The 23754-nt window shown below is 40.5% G+C and overlaps 1 protein-coding gene and 1 pseudogene across 1 annotated transcript in view; both read left to right on the top strand.

Annotated features, from left to right (window-relative positions):
• Positions 1-19108, top strand: part of F9 (coagulation factor IX) — a 28810-nt gene extending 9702 nt beyond the window's left edge. The window contains exons 4-8 of the mRNA XM_027433356.2: positions 277-390; positions 4996-5124; positions 9111-9343; positions 18108-18222; positions 18561-19108. Of these exons, the coding sequence (XP_027289157.1) occupies positions 277-390; positions 4996-5124; positions 9111-9343; positions 18108-18222; positions 18561-19108 (1139 nt within the window). The remainder of the gene's footprint in view (positions 1-276; positions 391-4995; positions 5125-9110; positions 9344-18107; positions 18223-18560) is intronic.
• On the top strand, positions 5725-6825 carry LOC103159423 (annotated as a pseudogene).
• Positions 19109-23754: the final 4646 nt, after the last annotated feature.

Below are 23754 nucleotides of genomic sequence, written 5' to 3'. Positions count from 1 at the left end.
ATTTCCATACAAACGCATCTTCCCTCTTCCCTTGGATTGTATAAACTGTATATACCTCCCTCTCTACAATTTCTAGGATGGCATTGGATTTTGCTGTAGTGGGTTTTAGAAACTTGGAAAAACAAGTGCATCACTTGCCCATATGCAGTTAAGTGAAGCTTGGTAGTTCTTCTCTAACCCTAAAATTAGAATCCTACTCTCATAGGTCTATTCAGGGGAAGACTGAGCATTCTAAGCAGTTTGTCTGATAATTCAATTTCTTAACCTGTCTTAAAGATGGAGATCAATGTGAGTCAAATCCTTGTTTAAATGGTGGAAAATGCAAGGATGATATTAATTCCTATGAATGTTGGTGCCAAGTTGGATTTGAAGGAAGGAACTGTGAATTAGGTAAGTAACTTTTTATTCTTCATGGTTCAAAGTTTCCTTTTTAAACCAGATTATACAGGAAATTGAAATATGTATATATCATACTTTTCTCTTAAAACACAATTTCAAAGACTATAAACATTCACTTTATCTGTAGTCAGCTTTCAAGATATGAATTCAAGCTAGTATTGAGTGGTAATATTCCATTCCCTTTACTTATCAATCCTTAATACAGTCATATGTGCTCAGTACCATTATTATCCCCATTTTATGAACATTAGATGACTACAGCACAAATATAAGAGGTATAAATGTTTGAGCCAGGAAGTGAACTTCAGCTGAACTGTACACAAAACTCTGAGAAAACTGCACCCCTAAAATGCTTTGAACTTGTGCCTCAGTGGCTGTTGATCTAGCAGATAAAGTGCATAGTCTACAGACCTGGGCATGACAGGCCCCATGAGATAGGAAGTCCTCCAGATGGACAGAGCATTTCATAAGTCAAATTTGTTACAAAACCAGAGATTGTTCCTCAATTCAACAGTATTGGTTATATCAAAGAGTAACAGGGGGGAAAGAACTTGCAAATGTAAGATTTTATTTACCTTTTCTTCTCATAGCCTAGAATATGTCTTTTTTTTGGTTTTGAGATTTTTGTGATTTGAGCAGTAAACCTCAATGCCTTTTACCTACCTGATTACTGCCTCTGGATGTATTGCTGACATTGTAACTGAGAGAAGCACATGGTACCAAGAAAAGATTTTGCAGTCTGAAATTCTAGGAGAACAGAGGTGCAATCTGAGGGAAAGAATTCAACACCCCAGGCTACAGGGCTAAGGATAAAGAGTGGAAACGTATCAGACATTATTAGGGCAATATAGCCATCTCTCTGACAGATGACAAGGCATAAAATGAAAGGCAGCAGCTGCACTTGTTCCATTGAGGAAGGGGATAAAAGCCCCTGTAATATTGTTCCATACCAAGGGGGAGTTCATTGATCATCTTCCTTTGAGATCTGAAAGATCTCAGAATAAAAAGAAAAGTTGAAAGGACAAAGGAATCTAAAAAGAAAGAATGAATGCAATTGGATGAACTAATACACTCGGGCTGGACTTCCAATTGTCTAGGGCCCCTGGTGTAGCAATAAACCACTGCTCGAGTTCCCACTCCTGTGGCTGTGTTAATTGGCTCTACATCTCTAAAGTGTTATTTGTTCTGAAAGATTATCATATCAAGTTCAGACTTAGTGAAACTTAAGTCTTTATATTCCAGATATATACAGGAGCACTTTGCGTAGTTACTCATTATTGGTTCAAGTGATGAAACTATTGGAGTGAAGGCAATGGATAACTCAGTCGGTTATAATTGAAGGCTACCTCTAGTAGATGAGCATTGCAAACATAAAGATTGAGATAGAGAGGTTTTCCAACAGTTAAGAGCATTAGCTGTTCTTCCAGAGGACCTGAGTTCAATTCCCAGAGCATACATGGTGGCTCACAACCATCTGTAACTACAGCTCAAAATTCTTTTTTGGCATCTGCAGGTACCAGACATGCACATGGTATACAGACTTACATGCAGATAAAACTTACCCATGCATATAAAGATATAGTAATGAAATATCTTTAAATTTTAAAACTGTGTCTACCTAGTTTATTTATTTTTATTTTATGTTTAAGGATTTTTTTTCTGCATGTATTATCTGGGTACCATGTGCATGCAATGCCCAAAGAGGCCAGAAGGTGGCATGGGATCCTCTAGAGCTGGAGTAAAAAGTGGCTGTGAGCCTCCTGGATTTTGGGAACCGACCTTGGTTTGTCTGAAAAAGCAGCAAACGCTCTTAACCAGTGATTCAATGCTCCGGTCCTCTATCTTGTTTTAAAAGACAGTTTAAAAGGAGGAAAGAACAGCCTCGAGGAATATGAACATAAGCTCAGAAATGCTCTAACAATACGTGGGAGGGTATGGTCCACAGAGAAAAAGCGCTGAATCTACAACTGGCAACATCTCAGTACTCATTGGTTCCCACAGTTCTGTTCCGTCAGTGCTCTGTAGCTGTACTACAGCCACCACCACGCTTAGCCTCTGAGGTATATTGATCAGATCCAACCAATCTGAAAAGGGATTTAAAAAAAAAAATCTTTTCAGCTCAGCTGGTTCAGAAACAAACCGGAATTCTGTCAGAATGTTCTTTATCTCGGGCACTAGAGGAGAGCAACAACAAAGCATATACAAACTCCCATTTAAGCTCCTTGCTTCCAGCTGAAGCAAACATGAATGTGAAAAGTCACACAGCAGCAGTGTCCAGGTGTGTGGGCCCATGGCTTACCTTGTCTAGGAAAAGCAGAGATTTCCACTATCGTGACCTTTTGCTTTCTTTTTCCCCTGTTCATCAGTTCTTAGTCGGGGGAGTGAGGAGCAAACATCTGGGGCATGCTTTCTAGTTAGAAAAACAAGAATTAATTGGCTACTGGCTCCTTTTGGCTAGAATAAAGATCTCTGACCTCCTCTGCTGCAGAAGAAATCCAAATATCTATCACCAGGTAGATCCAGGTCTGCAAGAATCTAGCCATCCTTTCCTCCTAAAGAATACAAGAAACCTTTCCCAACAGATAAAGAGTAGGAAGAAAAAATATAAACAAAAACATATTTTGAGTTTTATTTAGGGGGGTTGTTTTGTTTAATTTTTACAGGACACTACAGACCCAACTGTCTCATTTAGAATGTATTCTTAGAATGGGGAAAAATGTTGAGTTTACCTGAATAACATCATGTTTTCTAGCAAACCTATAAAACAGAATTTTGTTACAGCTCCGATGGGCAACCTGGTGCTGTCAGGACTAAGGAAAACCTATACCCAACCTAGTATGCGACATCTAAGTGCTCAATAACTGCTTAATGAGTTCAGTTCTGTTTCTCAGGTCCTGCTCTGTTGACCTCTCCCCTGGACTTTCTTGTGGTATAATTCTATTTCTAGAATCCTGAGCCTCTGACTGAAGGCAAAAGCCTGCTGATGTTACAGCAATACATCCAGCCACATGCACCAAGAAAGCCAGGATGAAGAGTAGCAGCAACATGCTGGGACAGAAAGGCAATGGCAAATAAGAAAATGATCGAAAGGTCTGCTTGCTTAAGCAAGGACACAGAAACAGAATAGAGAAATCATGCCAAATTTATTCATTCCTGTCACACTTGCCCTGGACACAACGAGTCTGTTCTCACCACCCACCTCTGTTAACTTATCACAATCTCATATTGATGGAACATTTTCTGCAAGTGGTATTTGATTTGGCTGAACACTTTAATATTGCTTTGTAGCAATGATATGATAGCTAGGAACAAGAAAAGAGCCAGAGATGTTATGGACACTCATAAGGGGAAAGGTCCTAAAAACTAAGTAAATGCAAAAGACCAGATGCTGTCTTTTTATCAAGCACTTAGTGGATTATTGGTAGCAAAAATGAAATTTCAGGTTGGCTCCTTTATTCCCTTCCCTTGATAACAGTTTCTTTTCTCTCCTGCTTTACTGGACTACCCATAAGCACTATGAACTATCAATCACATGAAGTCGAAACAATTGAAAGAAATAAACATTCAGAAAGGATGCTGGGTATGGAGGCAATATGCAAAAACCAATTATGTTTATACCAGAATAATTAGAAAATAAGTTTTGGAACAGAGTGAAATTTAAGTGTTTAGTAATAAAAGAAAGGTGTACAAGTACTCTAAACACACTCTGGCCTCTGTGGATACACACACACACACACACACACACACACACACACACACGTGTACATTTAGCATTTTTTAAAGATTTATTTATTTATTTATTTATTATGTATACAGTGTTCTGTCTGTATGTATGCCTGCACACCAGAAGAGGGCACCAGATCTCATTACAGATGGTTGTGAGCCACCATGTGGTTGCTGGGAATTGAACTCAGGACCTCTGAAAGAACAGTCAGTGCTCTTAACCTCTGAGCCATCTCTCCAGCCTATATTTAGCATTTTTTAACAAATAATAGAACTGGTGGATGAAAATTATGTTAATACAGTGGACTACCACACAGCAATATAAATGAACTATTGCTATACAAAAGCATATAGATGAATCTCACAAATACATTGCTAAAAGAAAAGAATATATATACTGTTTAAATAAAACCCATGAACTACCAACACTGTTTACTGTGTTTGAAGCCCAGGAAGTGATACCTTCTGTAAAGGAGGGAGGGGTAGAATGATTGGGAGGGAACTTTACAGGACTTACTGGGTTGAGAGTGTCCTATGTATTATTCTGTGCAACATTTGAACAAGTGCATTTACTTCACACAAGTTTTTTCGACTCTCTTGAATTTGCTTTCTACTTAAATAAATAGGTTGCTAGTTGGAGCTCATGATGTAGTCAAAGTGCAATATCCAATTATTTGGTTATACACAAAATCAAAATATTGCCAACACCACCTTCATGACTTACTGAGAATGTTATTTTAGCTCATTTTCTACTCTTAGCTAAAGGCTCCCAGATTGTTTCACCTTAGGTTTAACTCACACATGAGCCAGTAGTTCTGTGTATTTTTTAAATGTATGTAAGATAAGTCATTAGTTTTTTTTCTTTTCTTTTAGATGCAACATGTAACATTAAAAATGGCAGGTGCAAGCAGTTTTGTCAAATGGGTGCTGATAACAAGGTACTTTGTTCCTGTACTGAGGGATACCAACTTGCAGAAGACCAGAAGTCCTGTGAACCAGCAGGTCAAAATCTAAATAAGCTATTTAATGAAAATCTGTTTCTGAATCTTAAACTACCTTACTTTGGACTTTAAAAAGATTTATTTATTTTTATTTTATGTGTATGAGTATCTTGTGTGCATGTATGTATTATACAATGTGTGTGCAATGCCCATGGAAGTAAGAAGAGGGCATCAGACCCACTGAAGTAGAGTTACAGAGGCTGACTGAGCTAACGTGGAGGTTCTTCACTGCTCTCTAGAACTCTAGTTAGAACCCAGGTTCAGTTCCTTTGCACGAATAGTCAGTGCTCTTAACCACTGAGAAATTTCTTTAGCTCCTCGATTACCTTACCTGTACCTACTTCCTTCTGCAACTGAAAAAAAGATTAGTAGCTTGAAATGACAAAATATTTTTCCAAATGGCACCATCAATTAAATTCATTAGCTATGTACAGCTTGAATTCTTTTCTGGGTCCACTTTTTTTTCTCTGATTTCTATATCACAAAGAAATTGATTTGTAGGGGCCCAGAGCGAGGCCTCCTCCCAGGTCTGGGGCGCTCCCAGAACAAATGACACCCCAGAGAGCTCCGCCTAGTTCACAGGATAAAATCCCACAGCAGAACTCAAGAGTCAGCAATGGCTGAGCCCCAGGTGGTTGTGGCTCCTGTGCTAATGTCTAAGCTGTCTGCAGATGCCCCTGAATTTTACCCCTCGGGTTATTCTAACTATACCGAATCCTATGAGGACGGTTGTGAGGATTGCCCCACGCTATCAGAATATGTTCAGGACTTCCTGAATCATCTCACAGAGCAGCCTGGCAGTTTTGAAACAGAAATTGAACAGTTTGCAGAAACCCTGAATGGATGGGTCACAACAGACAATGCTTTGCAAGAACTTGTGGAACTCATCTACCAGCAGGCCACATCTATCTCAAATTGCTCTTACATGGGAGCTCACCTGTGTAACTAACTACCTGTCCCATCATCTGACAATTAGCCCACAGAGTGGCAATTTCCGCCAATTGCTACTTCAAAGGTGCTGCTGGACGGAATATGAAGTTAAAGACCAAGCTGCAGAAGGAGACAAAGCGACTCAAAAAACGATTTCATTCTTTTGTTCTGTTTCTGGGGGAACTGTATCTTAACCTGGAGATCAAAGTAACAAATGGGCAGGTTACAAGAGGAGATATTCTTCAGGCTGGCCCTTCGGGAACTGGGGAATGCTCTGTTCTCCAATCCTAAGGATGCCAACTTAATTTGTGCAGTAAAATTGCTAAAGTTGACAGGGTCACTTTTAGAAGTTACTTGGAAGGAAAGGGGGAAAACTGATGTGGAAGAAGTAATTCAGAGAATTGAAAATGTTCTAGATGCAAACTGCAGCAGAGATGTAAAACTGGTGCTCTTGAAGCTCGTACAAGTTCAATCAAGTAACTGGGGCAGGGTCCATGCAATGTCAAGAAACAGAGAAGCTACCCCTGAAAATGACCTTAACTACTTTATGAATGAACCAACATTTTATACATCTGATGGTGTTCCTTTCACTGCAGCTGACCCAGATTACCAAGAGAAGTATCAGGAGTTACTTGAAAGAGAGGACTTTTTTCCAGATAATGAAGCAAATGAAACAGATTTATCCAGGGCTTGTGATCCATACTTGGATGATACTGATGGTGAGATGGACCCAGAGATTGAAGAAGCTTATGAAAAGTTTTGTTTGGAATAATCGAAAACAGTAAAGTTAAATTTGAGGCTATTGGGTTTGTTTTTCTTTTGTTTTTTTTTTTTTAAGTTTAGGTAAGGTGATTTAGCGGAGCACAGGAAAGCAAGAAACTGTGTCTGTCTTGTACCAAATTAAGGATTTGAGTTATGTTACTAATGTATGCAACTTTAATTTTGTTTAACACTACCTGCCAAAATAAACTTTATTCCCTGTCACTTAAAAAAGAAATTGATTTTTGTAATCTCTATTTGCAATATTTGAGATTCAGCAGATAAAAAAAAGACATGTACTTAGCTGACTAGTAAGTTTCTAATAAAAAAATGCTAAGTGCTAAGCATAAGTCTAATGGAGGCCTAGTTAGTTCAGTGTGTGAAAATTACTTCCTGACTTGAGTCATAAGCTGGCTTTCTATACTTGTCAGACTGCATCCAGCAACTGTTTATGCTCTCCTAGGCTGAGCCACACAGTCTTTACAGTAAACAACAAAACAACGTTTCACAGTTGTGTGAGCATGCTGCCATGTTGACAGATAATTGCTATATTTAGAACATCTCCACATTCATTGTTTAACTCTGATGACATAGTTTTGATTTGGGGGGAAGGAGGAGACAATCTTTGCAAGACTAAAGGAGGAAAATAAAGTACCTGGTATGCAAACATGGGGACCTGAGTTCAGATCCCTAGTACATAAAAGCCAGGCAGTGTAAATCCATAACACCAGCCCTGGAGGAGAGGGGAAGATATAACCACCCAGAAATGGTGAGCTCCATGTTCAGTGAAAGACCCAGTCTCAGAAAGTAGTTTAGAAAGCAAAGAAATAAATGAGGAGGATGCTTGATGTCAACCCTGGCTTCCACCCATGCAGGCTTGGCCACTCACATCAGCACACATATGTACCCACTCACATATACCACACCCACAAATAAAAAAGAAGCACAATTTTGAAACAAGCCAGATACAGTTCCTCCTGCATTTCCAAAGCAAGATCTCTTATTAAATTGGTACCTTAGATTATGAACCATTCCGCTGTAACTGTGGCTTTGATACCTATCTCAGCAATGTACCAGGCAGAGGAAATTAAAGAAAGGCCCAGAATACAAGAGTATGTCTGCTGCAAGTAAAATGATGCATCACCTTCTGCCTGTCCTTCTGCCTGGTTCTTCACATACACTGCCTTACCCACAGCTTGCCCTCGGAGAAGTGTGTGTGTGTGTGTGTGTGTGTGTGTGTGCACATGCAATCTGTGCACACTTAACATTAAAAAAAGCTAACTTCCAGTGAAGGCAGCTGGCACAGAACCTTAGTCCTTAGAAGCCCTTCTATGTTCTGAGAGAGGAAAATTAAAATTGAAAAGCACCTCCAACTATTGAGAGTTCCATTTGAATGTAGCCTTAGCTTTAGCAGAGTAAGTAGGGCAAACCTAAAATAAGCTGTTCTGCCTTTTCAAAGTTAACGGTCCCTTTCCTCAAGCCATTGTTGATCCTGTATATTTATGCATAAGTATTTTAAACTAATTTCCTATTTTTTAACCACAAGCTGCCTTCGTGATACTTAGCCATAGCTGGTTGCTATAGAAATGTCTGTTATATGAAAGGTAACTAAGAGGAGAAGAAAACATGAAAATGAAGTGTGAGGTGACTTCGTTTGGCTACAAATATCCATTCTGGCGCTCCCCAGTTTATTAGTAGATGATTTGATGGGAATTAAAACAAAGTGGAGGAAAGATGGTCATAGCACATACATATAACTTTGGTTATGCTATTAGTAACCTATACCTATTTGGCAAATTCTGGACAAATATAATTGAGTCACAATGAGCTCTCTTCAAAACTTCCATGTTGGAATCTCTGGTGCATTAACAGTCAACAAAAGAGACTCTGTTGATAGGAAGTAGTGGAAGGAAGCCACTTTTACCTGATCCTAGAAGGAAAGTTACATAGTATTCCTTCCAGCTTTCCATTCAGGAGAAGGGGGCTTGGAAGTAAGACTTTAATTAAGAAGGTAGATAGAAAGTAATTCGATTTTTTTTTAAGTTCTAGCAAACTTGATTTCAGAACACCTATTTTATTCCCATAAAGATGGTGGATTTCAAAGCCAAATGCTCTCTCCCATGGAAGCTTTAAAATCTTTGCATGAAAATAATGCAGTCAGCCCTTAGTTTGAACCTATATTCATTTTTACTCTCCAAAGTGACAGCAATGATTGAGCATCACTCTCAAGTTTTGTAATGCAGTTCCTTTTGCCACTGGGAAATAGAAGAATATTCTCCTCTTTTTCTATTTCTGCAGTTCCATTTCCATGTGGAAGAGTTTCTGTTTCCTCCAGTTCTAAGAAGCTCACCCGTGCAGAGACTGTCTTTTTTGATATGGGCTATGAAAATTCTACTGAAGCTGAATTCATCCTGGATGACCTCACTAACAGCACCTTTCTGGATAACGTCACTGAAAATAGTGAATCATTTAATGACTTCACTCGAATTGTTGGTGGAGAAAACGCCAAACCAGGTCAAATCCCTTGGCAGGTACTTGATATTGATAGTGTGTCTAAAAGCTGGAGCTCAGATGGCAAAAGACAGGCCAGATGAGGAGTGGTGCTATGACATTAGAAAGACCTATGGGGATTGTGAGGGATATTTAGGTAGATTTCATCACTCAGCAAAATAAAACCCCCTACAGGTAAGCATCTGGTAAAAGACATGTTCAGGGACAGCTACCAGACAAGGTCAAAAAAGAATCTGGTACTAAGCAAATAGCACAGTAGGATTCCAAACAACCGGTCAGCAGGAATGTCTATAAATGAATGTCCTCTGTCTCTGTCTCTGTCTCTCTGTGTCTGTCTGTCTGTCTGTCTGTCTGTCTGTCTGTCTGTCTGTCTGTCTGTCTGTGTCTGTCTTCTCTCTCTCTCTCTCTCTCTCTCTCTCTCTCTCTCTCTCTCTCTCTCTCTCTCTCTCTCTCTCTCTCTCACACACACACACACACACACACACACACACCACACTGGGACTCACCAAACACTTCAGCCCCAGGGAAAACTAGTAAGAAAGTCTCTAGGCCAAGACAAACTGATGGGAATAAAGAAAAGGACTCACTTACAAAGGGGTAAGGCAAAAACTAGTTTCCTAGAGTAGCCATATGGGACCTGATCTATTGCCACATTTCTCCAAGTCTGGCAGTATGCCCAGATCACCAAGAATTTGTTAGGCTTGCAGTCTCACACTCAAATCCCATTTCCACTGGATTCAAACCACTAGAGGGAGAGGCCTAACAAGCTGGGTTTCAAAGAAGCCCTCCTGGTCATTCTGATATATACTGTAGCCTGAAAAATCACTGTTCTAAAGGAAGCACATGGAAACCAGCTTCCAAAATGATAAATAATGGACTTGACCTACACCGTCCTCCAAGTGTGTTCTGCATATACGGTATTACCTGTGTGTATTTTTATGTATAACCAAGAGTTAAATTAGTAGCAAACCCAGGACTTAAATATCCATTTAACCAAAGCCTGTGTGATTCCATCTGTGAGGTGAAACAGGCCACTTCCTCCTACCTCAGTGCAAGGAGCTAGTCTGTTTCTCACATAAAATTGGGCTGGTCCATAAGGTAATCAGCACATGTGCTTACTTAATTAACTGCTTAAAAAGATTCAATTCCTCTGTCACTTCTGCCACACTTGCAGGGAATAATGGCCACATGTGGTTGGTGACTATTGTACTGGACAGGGCAGCTATAAAGAAAATATTTCCATCATTACATGAATTTCTGTTGGATGGTATGTATCATGGTTTAGTCTAGTTTAAAACTCCCTAGCCCATATTCATAATTTGGTAGTGATTTCAATGAGTCTTCATACCACAATATTTTCTCTGATGACTTTTACCATCACAGACTGATAGCTTGGATGATCCTGCAATAATCAAATTAGTTACAATGTAAGGAACCAAGGTCAGGTAGATGTATTCATCTAAATTTCAGGTTTGACAACACTAGACATTTCTGAAACAGGCTATGCATCCTAGCTATGTATCTATCCAGGGTTCTTCAAATGTCTGCGGCCTGCCACTTTCTACTCTAGTAGATGAAAGCTATCAAACATGTACTTTGGGACAGAAGAAAATCATATCGTCCCCGAACTTGTCTGTATACACATTTCTACACCCTCTCTCCCTCCTGCAGGGCACCTTAGGCAGACCTACTTCCTTTACACCCTTTCCTGTGCTCCCCACATCCTTAGTGCTCGTTACTACTCTTGGTCAAACTAACCCTCTCTAGTGACTGCATCTCTCATGGGTACGAACACTGCAATGTCTTCATTCTATTTAACATCAGTGTAGCTAATTCGAATTCTGTTTTTTTTATTCGCATGTATTTTCATTCCTTATATTTCCAATGTCCATGTGCAAGGTGTTTGCATTAGTCACTTTTCTGTTGTGGTTATAACACGCCATGACCAAAGGCAACTTAAGGAAGGGGGAGCTTACTTGGCTTATGATTCCAAAGGGATAAAAGTCATTATGGTGGGGGAGCGTGGCAGCAGGAGATCACATCTTCAACCACAAACATGAAACAGACTCTCCAAAATGGAGGTAGGGTGAGGATGCAAGCCCTCAAAGCCCAGCCTAGTGATGTACTTCCTCCAGCAAGGCAGCTCCAGCTCCCCAAACAGCACCACTAGCTGGGAACCAAGTGTTCAAATATCTGAGCCTATGGAGGGGACATTTTTCATTTCAACCACCATAGAGGCCCTAACAAAAAAATGTTATTTTATTCAGGGACTTACTAACAAAATAAAAGGAGAATGTTTTTAATCCCAAGGTGCTTACATTGTGGTCTTAGCGTTTCTGCCTTATTAAATGAAACGGCAAAAACTGGGAGAGGGAAGTGTAGTCTCAGTTCAGTCACACAGTCTGTATGGTTCCCACGCACTCCCTTTAGGCCAGGTGCTTAGTAGATAGAAGACCTCCGATTTTCAAGTAGAAGAGACTAGTAGGTAGGAGTTGCAACTCTGTGAGGAAGAAGGTAGTAGTTCTGAAATATGAAATAACATTTGCAACTGTCACCTAGCAAAGGGTCTCAAATTGCTAATGTTTCCTAAAAGCCTTTCCAATCATAATTGCTTCTTTTGTTGGGCAAGTCAGTGGGAGAGAGGAACAAAGTGAGCACAGGTGAAGAAATCCCACAAAGAACAAGGAATATTTACTTTCAACTCCAATCACCAGTAGTTTGAATAAATTACACATGTTCAGTCTGTTAAAGGGTTAGGCAGGGCTGGTGACATCTCATTAGTAGAGTGCTTGCCTAACATGAGTAAAGCCCTGGGTTCAAGTCTTTGTGGGACATACCTATATGTACACACAAACACACACACACACACACACACACACACACACAGAGAGAGAGAGAGAGAGAGAGAGAGAGAGAGAGAGAGAGAGAGAGAGAGAGATCGGTTTGGGTGAGCTGGCTACATCTTACCAAAGGAAGGCACCTGTTTCCTTGTGCACTTACAAGTAGAAGCTGGGACCAGGTGGTCTGGTCTCAGCTAAGCAGCCCTTTCTGAGAATCTGGCTCAGTTTCTAGGCTTGCTAGGCTGTGCAGGTTTAACGGGAATCTTGTTCGAGCAATGTTTTGGAACTGTCAACTGACAGAGTTCTTTTGACCCAGGGAGCCGTGGTCCTAGCCTGAGAGTCAGAGGGTATTCCTCCACCAGCAGAGAAATCTGTGGGCACAGGCTCGGGGATTTCAGGGAGCCTGGCCACTGTCGCTTTCATTTCTTACCTTATTCTAGGGCTTCCACTTCATTTGCCTGGCTAATGGACAGGGCCTAAGGACAGGTTGACAGTATTACTTCCTAGGAGCTCTAGGGGTTCTGAGATGCACAGCTACCCAATTCAGGCTCAGACTCCTCCTCTCCCCTCTGCCCAGGCCAAAGGTGCAAACCAAGCAGAAGAAGCCTGGCCTTCAGATTCTCTTGCAGTGGGATCAGAGCTCATTGGAAAAAGAATCAGGGACTCAGAAGGAGCACTTCAGGGGATGAGGGGCAAGCCAGAGAGTTAAGTGCACCACATGTTAACAGAAAGACACTTTTCTTCGAAACTGTATCTAGCCAACTGAGAAACTAAATCAGCTATATAGGAAATAATAAAAGCTTTGGAACATTAGAGTGAGGGAAAGGCAAACTGTAATGCCTATATGACTAGATCACTCTCTTCAACAACTCCACAGGTGAGGAACCACCACAGGGCCTGTCTAAAGCTTTAATTCAGTTTTTATCCCACAGTCATTGCTAGTCTGACATCTTTGAGCATGTGCAACCCTTTTCTGCTTTCTGATAAGGTCTGTGCAGTCCTACATAAGAAATAAACATCTTCATTCCCCCATTCTCGGCTTTCCCCAGCTTAGTCCACAAACTATCATTAAAGTGACCTGAGCTCTTTTGCTTATGCTGGTATCTGCACAGATCTACTTCTTCAACTAGGTTACAACCCCATGACAAAGAGCAAACGTAAAATATGAATGAGCCAGAGATGTTTCCTTTTACATGACAATCATAATTCTACAGAAATGCTTTACTTATCTATATGTGATGGTGCACACCTTTAATCACAGTACTCAAGAGACAGAAGCAGATGGATCTCTGTGAGTTTAAGGCCAGCCTGATCTACTTACTATGTTCCAGCCTGGGCTACATAGTGAGATCTGTCTCTAAAAACAAAACAAGAGCCAGGTGGTGGTGGCATAGGCCCTTAATCCCAGCACTCAGGAGGCAGAGGCAGGAAGATATCTGTGAGTTCAAGGCCAGCCTGGTCTACAGAGCTAGTTCTAGGACAACTAGGCTACCAAGAAAACCCTGTCTTGAAAAACAAAAAAAAAAATTTAAAAAAAAAGAAAGAGAAAAAGAAAGAAAGAAATGCCCTACTTGAAAAAGACAACCTTGTATTGTTCCTAGTTCAGATTATGAAATTCCATCCAGGGGAAAAAAGAAAATACCATGTATAATCTCATCTACAAAGCTAGTTTGGACAGACCATTTGGACTACTAACCTGCAGTATTGTTTGATGAAGTACATATCAATGGCCATTGCATTTAATGGTATAGCCATTAAAAACCAATATGAGTATCCCTTATGTGTTCAACCAAATAACTTACTGCCATGAATTTGGTGAGCAACAAACTATGGGTCTAGCAAACAATACATCATGTATCTTACTTTGTATAACAGAAAATATGGAACAAATGGTGTTATTAGAAAGCTAAAACAGATGGCAAGTGAGAATGTGGGTTTTAGTGAACTCATAGGAAATTGTTAGGCTGGAGTTAAAGATTAAAGAGAGAACAATGAGACAACAGCTATTGTGGGCTGCCATTGCCATGAAGAGCAGAAATACAGATTGTATGTATTTTGTCATTGTATATAGGTATGTCAGAGATGGGGGCAGTGTTAGACAAAAGAAATTTCCTACTAGACTGTGACCATGAAAATAATTGACAGAGCAGAACTCAGGGGTCTTGCTCAGGACATATGCTTTCCTATTTTTTCCCATCATTCTCTGAAGTCTTGCAAGAATTTGTCCTTGGCCAAGAAGACCGCTCATTTTCCAAGTTGCTAATATTTAGATAGCTGTGATGCTGAGATGGCCAAGCAAACATTCCAAACCATGCATTTGTAATATTTTAATTTTAAATATATCTTAGTCATTTTTTCTTGGCAAAGGTATTTGCTAAAATTTCTAATACCAATTAGGGATTGGCAAAAAATGCTCTTTGGGCTTAAAAGGACACAACCATATGTCTCAGTCATCCACTGGAAAGCAGTAGAATCTCCAAGCAGCAATCCTTTGGCAGAGTCATATAAAATATATGCCTATGTGCCTAGGGGATGTGGATATCCTTCAGGTTGACCTATCTAACCCACTAAGGTGTTCAGTAATCCTATAATAGTACCTAAAAGAGAAGCATTCTATTGTGGCATGTTAATTTTACTTCCAGCGGAAAATGTGTTGGATTGTAATATTGAGGACCATGTTATCCAAATTTACTTGATGGTAAAAACCATTTGGGATTGGGGTCAGCCACCTCATCTTTTTTAAAGGTATTTCTGGCCATTTTTATTTCTTCTTTTAAGAACTTGCAATTCAGATCCATAACCATTTTTTCTTTTTTATACTTATTTTTATTTTTTTTTTTTTGGTTTTTTTTTTGTTTTTTTTTCCTGGATATTTTTTATTAAATTATTAATATTTTCACATGTACTTTCCCTTGAATCAATCTTATTTTATATAATCCCAGTTCCCCTCCCTCCCTCCCACTTCCCTCACCCTCTCGCCACCACCCCCCCATCCACTCTTCAGAGAGGGTGAGGCCACCCATGGGGAATCATCAAAGTCTGTCACATTATTTGGGGCAGGATCAAGGCCGTTCCCCCTGCATCCAGGCTGAGCAATGTATCCTTCCATAGGGAATGGATTCCAAAAAGCCAGTTCATACAGTAGGGATAAATACTGATTCTTCATCTTTTGAACAGCACACTTGTACAGTGTTCTATACTGAGAAGGGTATCATGTCAAAGGTTAAGTATTTTGTATTTGTGTTCCATAACTGAAGTCTAATGAGACAATAGAGCACATTCTGAGGACCTGAAACTTTGGATTATTGTAGTCACATCTTTTACCACCTCCCAGTCCCCTATCCACGGTGCTTCATAGAACCTACCTCTCCCCACACTTGCCCAGTGACCATTGCCATGGTACTCAAGCAAACTTCCTCTCCTTGCTTCAACCCAAGTGCCATTGCTGCACTCCCTTCCTGGCAGTGTTGGCACGCAGGGGAAAGATTGAGGACAATTAATTGATCATAATATATGACTTGGGGAAAGAGTCATAATCACATAGCATCTCTGGACCCAGAATATGCTTCTCCTAGCACATTCAGAGAGTGAGTAGGGGTTCCAGGTCCCACACATGCTGCCATGGAAGTGCATTTACTTGGGAATTGCCTCTCTCTTTTGATGGCTGTGGCAATCTAGCAAAGGAAGATTGCCTTACCCTCCCATTAGGAATGGTGCAGGGAGTGGGGATCATCTGGAGCTAGCAGACAGAGATGGATGTCAAGAGTATGTGTGCTAAATGGCACACTACAGCTCCTGGGCACCTGAAAAGGCTTGCTGTCAACCAGAAAATAGCCCCATGCCAGAAGGAGTATAGTACTAAATAAATTTTAAATGATGGGTTATAAAAACTACTCTAGAAGAAAAAAGGAATGCTTTCTACTTAAGTATCTTCAACAGCACTTTTATCCTGGCTTTAGAACAAGGAAACTCAGATTTTTATTTCCCATTGACCCTACAAAATATGCTCCCAGCCTGAGTTAACATTTTTAAAACATAAAGATTACTAAGCAATGAGAATCCGAATTCACTAGTTATGTAACACTTCTCAAACATAATAATAAGAACTGTAAGAATATTCTAGAGATCCACTTTCTGCAGCACTACCCACAAAATATTCTCATTGAGTTTCTATGAGCCCCCAAATCTGTTTCTACAAGACACAGACATTATTCTACCACATTTGGTCCTCAAATGGCCTTTAAGATTCTGAATATTCAGGAACATAAACACTGGGGCCAGGCATACTTGAAGAGTGTGTGTGTGTGTGTGTGTGTGTGTGTGTGTGTGTGTGTGTGTGTGTGTGATACACATATGCCACAGCACACATGTGGAGGTCAAAGGACAACTTGCAGAGATCAGTTCTTCTTTCTACCATGTGGATTCCAGGGATTGAACTAAGGTCGCTAGGCTTGGTGGCACTTGACCTACTGTGTCACTTCAGTAGCATGAGTGATTACATATCTTTAAGCCTCAGTTTGCTCATTGACAATGGATAGAGTAATATTTCATAATATATTGTGTCTTGAGTTACAAGCATGTATAAACAATACAATTATTAGCCCCCAATAATCACTCACTCAATAAATGTATAAAATTAGGAAGACTGTTAAATCTGGGTGGTAGAAATGTTGGTGTTTATTATATCATTGTGTTTTTTCTGTATTTTTGCAATTTTTCAAAATATAAATCAATACCTACAAAGAGCCAGAGAGCCTGAGCATGGGAAAGGCGGTGAGAGGGCTATAATAACTGGGTTACCCCTCAGGACTTTAGATACAAAGCTAGTGCTTCAGTGTCCAGGACACAGTAGCTATTCAGCAAGTTAAATTCAGACCCACAACAAGTCCTTCAAAAGGACCATCTCTGCCCTGCACACAAAGGGACCAACATCCCCCTCTGTTGTGTTTAGGAACAGGTTTAGCTGAAGGGCTACTTCCAATTTAGGCGAAGGGCATCAGTTCACAAACGCTACTGGGCTCCTGCAAAGAGTTGACTGAATGCTGAGTGTGCCCTCTAGTGTCCACACTTCTCAGTTTTCTCTCTGAAAATGTGGCACAAAAAGGCCTTTGTTTACATGGGAACTGGAACTAAGTCGATTTAGACATTGATTTGGTAAAAAACCATTGATAGTCCCCTTTGATTATGACGTGAATATGGACAAGAGAAAATAGATTAGCCTCTTATCTAATAATGTCCATGTTTAATGCAGCACTCAACACACTTTTGTCCACATTGTCTAAAACTCAAGTACAGCAAAGCAGACTTTTTAGAACAAGGACAGCCTACATTTCTAGCCAGAGAAAGCTGGCTATGATTAGGAGAGATGGAAGAGATGTGTGAGTCCTGCTGGTGACCAGCACATAGGTGACTAATAAACACAGCCCTTGCGGGGGCCTCGGGCCTCGTTTCATAATAATTTAATTTGAAACAACTCCTGAGAGAACAGGTCATTTTTCTCTTTCAAGTGACCGGGAGCAAAGAGATGCCCCCATACAAGACAAGAGACTCAATAGTAATTATTCATCCTTGGGAGTTAGTATTTCCTTCCATACACACTGTATCTCTTTGAAAAGTGTGTGCCAGCACACTCTAGGTAACATGGGAAAAGGAGCTCAAGGACCCACATCACAAAAAAAGCCACTCCTCAGATTTGCCTGGCCTGGAGCACTGTCCCTACCACTCTGTCTCCTTTTGCATTCACTTCAGGATCATTAGAGAAACAGCTGTTCAGTTTGTACTCCAGAAACACTAATTCATCTGTGGAGCTGACACTTTCCAGAAATCCTCCAATTCTGCCAGCACCTAGAAGCCAACTTTACCCACTCCCGAAAATAGCATATGTATTCATTTTTCTCTGCATCAAATATCATATGCAGTGAGATTCTTAATTTTATCCCCACAGGTCATCTTAAATGGTGAAGTTGAGGCATTCTGTGGAGGTGCCATCATTAATGAAAAATGGGTTGTAACTGCTGCCCACTGTCTTAAACCTGGTGATAAAATTGAGGTTGTTGCAGGTAAGTAAACCAAATAGATAATAATTAGCAACAACAGTGTATGATAGACATATCATGTTGTACAGAGGTCCAATAGAATTGTTACTAAATCGGGCTAATGGTCTATGGACCATAATTTCAAATTCTAACTTATTTCACCTTCCAGTCCCCACAATTCTTTTTTAAAACTCATACAACACTCCCAGCAGGGTACAATTCTTTATGCATCAACTTCCCCGCCCCCTACATTAGATCATTGAGACTTGGTTGCTAGTGATCAGTGAACCCAAGCAGAGTGTAGACCCATGGGAAATATGTTTGTGCAAAAAACAATAAACTACAAGATTTGTTTTCAACAGGTGAATATAACATTGATGAAAAGGAAGACACAGAGCAAAGGCGAAATGTGATTCAAACTATCCCTCATCACCACTACAATGCATCTATTAATAAGTACAGTCATGACATTGCCTTATTGGAGCTGGACAGACCTTTAATACTAAACAGCTATGTAACACCTATCTGTGTTGCCAATAGGGAATATACAAACATCTTCCTCAAGTTTGGTTCTGGCTATGTAAGTGGCTGGGGAAAAGTCTTCAACAAAGGGAGACAGGCTTCCATTCTTCAGTACCTCAGAGTTCCACTGGTTGACCGAGCCACATGCCTTCGGTCCACAACATTCACCATCTATAACAACATGTTCTGTGCTGGTTACAGGGAAGGAGGCAAAGATTCTTGTGAAGGAGATAGCGGGGGACCCCATGTTACTGAAGTAGAAGGGACCAGTTTCTTAACTGGCATTATTAGCTGGGGTGAAGAGTGTGCAATAAAAGGCAAATATGGAATATATACTAAGGTTTCCCGGTATGTCAACTGGATTAAGGAAAAAACAAAGTTAATTTAATGAAAAAACCTATTTCTGAAGGCAATTCACTGGGCTGAAAATAGACCACGCCCTGTATCAACTAGTCATTTGGCAACTCTTGTTAAATCTATAGATACTGATTTTTCTCTGTGCAGAGGAGGATCCCATCTAGGATCTATACTATACGAGATCAAGTAGGTTAGCAAATGCAATTACTAGAGAACTGGTTTGATGAGAGAGATTTTACTGTTTCCATGAGTCCAGCCCTTGGTGAAATTAGAAAGGGAAGTTTTCCATGGTGTCCACCATGCTTCTCAACTGTGATGACTTACCCAATTATCCCTCCTTAGAAGCAATCCGTGTTTCAGATCTTCCTTGCCTCTCTCAAATTTATTGGTTTTCTATCCAGAATCTTTAGCCCATTTAAGGCAAAAAGTACACAGGAGCAGCTGCTAGTTTAAAACTCATCAAAAGCTTGACTTCCTCTCTTGTTTTTCTTCTGAATTCTGTATCTTTTCAAAATTCCAATCCCAAAATCAATGTTCCCCTCACTCACTCACACTCTCCATCTCCCTGGCCATTGGAGGAGGAAAAGGACTGTCTTTTGTAAATTCCCTACCCACCCACCCCATATTTGCTTTCAGTTGGATCTCAAACTTCATTTGAACAACATGAAGATGAGGTACACTACCTATGATCATTTGCACCACCCAGGATAGTTCCCTAAGAATATGTAATCGGTGATCATGGAGACCTAACTAGGGATGTTTCCAAGAAGGCAAACTCACATGCCATTACAAGTATAAAAATGACGGCATTGGTCAAAATGTTTGCCTCACTGTCTCATAAAGGTCATGCTAATAGAAAGTTAATGATGAGCCAGACAGAGCGGTGCACACCTTAGTCCCAGCACATGGAAGGCAGAGGCAGGTGGATCTCTGAGTTCGAGGCCACCCTGATCTACAGAGTTAGTTTCAGGACAGCCAAGGCTACACAGAGAAACCCTGTCTTGAAGAAAAAGAACATGAAAGAAAGAGAAAAAGTAAATGATCAATTTAGCCACATAATTACACTATGTATAGTATCATAATGGTAAATTTCTAAGCAAAATGGTCTCTTTAAAACACCTCAGAACCTTATTTGTAACAATTATTCATTTCTACAGTGTAAATACCCTTACTTTGGTAGATTTAAAGCTATTAATAAGAAGTTACTGAGCAAGGGAGTTGAGAAAACATATTCAAAATTGATCTTAAAACAGTGCTTTAGTCAGTTTTTAACCTAGAACTCGCACAGCTTTGAAGGACTATTTTAGCAGTGTGTCTTCAGCATTCTCCAGTGCCAGTCAATAAGACAACTTGCCTAAATAAGACAACCAACATGAGCATCATGTCTCCCGAAACAGGCTGAAGGATGGGAGTTATTACAAATGGCCAACTAAATTGCCCATTTCTGGTTTTCAGCTCACCAGTGAGCTTTGTTGTTATAATTAATCTTGTTATACTGAACTTTCAAGAGGGTTCCTGACCAACCATCAGGTTTTTCATCTGTGACTTAAGGAACTTGTATTTTAATTCTTATTTGGATCTTTGTACAAACTTGTTCAATACTGAGTACTTAATGATGCATAAATGGGACAAATGACGAAAGCATGATTTGAACCCCTCGGCACTGCCGCCTGCCCTCACCAAACAAACTCTCCTTCACTAGTGCTGATCTTACTCAATTTCTGCTACTGCCTGTCTCTTTTTTGTCTTGCAAAAGTATCAATAAACATCTTTCCAAACTTCTTCAAGTGTTTCTTGTTGAATCATCTAGAAATGTATCCCAAAGAACACGATCAGCAAAACCCTGGGAAGAATGTGTCTGGTGAAATGGGACACTTCATACTCTGATGGCCCCCCAACTTCATCTGGAGAGAAAATGCCCTGAATCCACCTACAGATCTGATTAACTGTGTGTGTGGCCTTGGATCAGTCACATACCCTTTGAGGAATTAGTAACTCCATTTGTATAATGACAGAGTTTGGGGAGACACTGTTCAAAGGCCTTTGAGATGTTAAGAATGTATAGGTTGTTTTTGTTCTTCATTCCTTCATTCAACAAATATTCAAGTAGAGGTTCCCTGTGTAGCATTACCAATAATGCTGACTAAATTTTGAAATAAGCATGTTTGCATTTGAAATTTTTAAGTATGTAAATTACCATCACTGCTTACTACACTAAGACATAGTAGTTGCTCAATAAACATTGGCTGGAACTAGAGAGATGGCTCAATGGTTAAGAGCATTCGCTGTGGCACTTGCTTCTTGTAAGTGACCCAGGTTCAATGCTCCACATCAAGATGCACACAACCATTTGCAAGTCCAGCTCCAGGAGACTTGCTGCTCCCTTCTGGCCTCCATGGGTACTGCACACATGTGATACACTACAGACAAGCAGGCACACACACATACACATGAATAAAATTAAATGATTTTTTAAATGTTAGGTGAATTGGAGTTCATGTTTATTCCAGAATAGCAATTAGCCCTGCACTGAGCATACCGAAAGGGGACCACACTTAGATTAGAGAAATTAATTCTGTTATCTTTGGCTAAAGGAGAAGAGAGATGAAAGATTAAGTGTGAATTTTACATTTGAGGTGAATGCTAGCTCATGCATGAAGCATGTTACTTCAGATTTGAACTCCCAGTGCTCAGTTGGGAAAAGAGAGTCACTGATCATGTTGTCAGGGAGACCACACCCTACAAAAGCAGCAATAGTGAACTAGCCTCACACCTCAAGCCACTGGCCCTCCATGTGGCATAGAAAGGAGCTTCTGAACTGCTGAGCCATAATTACCCTTTCTGCCCCAAATTAAAAAATGAGCGAATCCATTCTGAGCCAACTGCAACATGTTGACAATACTAAAATGTGGGCCTTTAAGCACACCTAAGAGCCCGCAGTCTCAGAGCAAGGCCTCACTGGATTCTGCCTAGGGCACTTGCAGTCAGTATATAAGTCATTAGTCCGTTCCAAATTATTGTAGCTACTTAACCTAAATGGGCTGAAACATGCTGGTATAATATTGGAAGTGACAGATTAAAATAGAACTCTTGCTGAGTGAAGAAAAGTATGTTAATATCATGCACACATTTTACCTTGCTGTTTAAATCTGATTGCTTTTAGTTCTTTGAAATATTAGCCACTTTATGATGTCAAGAACCAAATACGGTCTGATTTTCTCTGCCAAGGGAAAAAGAAAGGATACTCCCCTAACACAACCATTTACAAACCGCTTCCTTATAAATTGTACATATTTTCAGCCTATGGGTGTCAAAAATGCAAGGTCCATTAAACACCATCCAATCCACTGCACTTTTGCAGATGAGGAGACTAAGGTCAAGAGAAGGCCAGGCCCAGGTAACACAATGGCAGAGCCTAGAAGACAGTTCAGAGCTCCTATCCTGCACTGTGAAGCACAGCGCTTTCAGCTAGAGTACATTCATGCTACTGTCTGTATTTGTACGGCAACCAGGGCTATTTGAGTTGATGGAAATCTATTCAGAAAGTCTGGGAGAGAAAGCTGCCTGGCGTCCTTATTAATGATATTCTGAGTGGAAAAGAAGTGATAAAATCCAGAGCAGCAGGTAGCCTGGAAGGCAGAGCAGCAGTCAGATAAACTGGAGCTGCAGTCCTGGCTCAGAGCAGGGACTATGTCACATGGATATGAACCTTCAGTACTAGTGTCTGGCTTTTATCCAACTGTGAGCACTGGGCTTTCCAGATGTGACATTTGACTTGTAGAGTATGTTGCTTGGTGTCATCTGGCACACAACTCCAGCCCCGAAGCACTTCATTCTTTGCAGTCATGCTAGAAGACATGCATGGCACTAGGAGACTGCAGGCTACTGCAGAAGCTGATGGAGACCTTAGAGGCCATCAATGGCCCATGGGAACTGGGAGCCTACCGATGTGACACAGCTATGCAAGCCAAGGAAACACTACAGCCGCTGACAGGCCTGTCTGGGGAAAAGCAATCAGAAATTACAGTGCTTCTTTCAATATGAGACCATCTAGAAATGTCAGTTATGACCACAAACATCTAGAGTGCTCTGTAACCCATAGAGGCTGTTGAAGGATTTGCAGCAGAAAAAAAAAGAAAGAAAAAGACTGTGGGAACTCTGGGAATGCATTCTTTCCAACCATTCTGTAGCCATAGCTCTGTCTTCTCTCCTCCCACAGCTTCATCCTGGCCTTCAGAAGCTTTAGTTAATCACAACTTCTAATAAGGGTAAGGGCAGGGGCTGGAGAGATGGCTCAGAGGTTAAGAGCACTGACTGCTCTTCCAGAGGTCCTGAGTTCAATTCCCAGCAACCACATGGTGGCCCTCAATCATCCGTTATGAGATCTGGTGCCCTCTTCTGGTGTGCAGATATACATGGAAGCAGAATTTTGTATACATAATAAATAAATAAATAAAATCTTTTATAAAATAAGGGTAAGGGCAGTAGATGCATTCATTCAAAATATCTACACAAAAACAACAGCTACTGAAGTAGGGTCAGGGCATTTTCTCCACACCCCACACAACATGCCACAGCTCTTTCAGTCTGGCCAGATCATCTCACTGTTGTCCAAGAGTGACCTTTTTAGGTAAGTGGCCCAAACAGAGAAATCCCTGATTCCAAAGACTTGCATTT

This window comes from Cricetulus griseus, chromosome X, assembly GCF_003668045.3.
Source record: "Cricetulus griseus strain 17A/GY chromosome X, alternate assembly CriGri-PICRH-1.0, whole genome shotgun sequence".
Lineage (NCBI taxonomy): Eukaryota > Metazoa > Chordata > Mammalia > Rodentia > Cricetidae > Cricetulus > Cricetulus griseus.
This window is presented reverse-complemented; position numbering and strand designations above follow the sequence as displayed.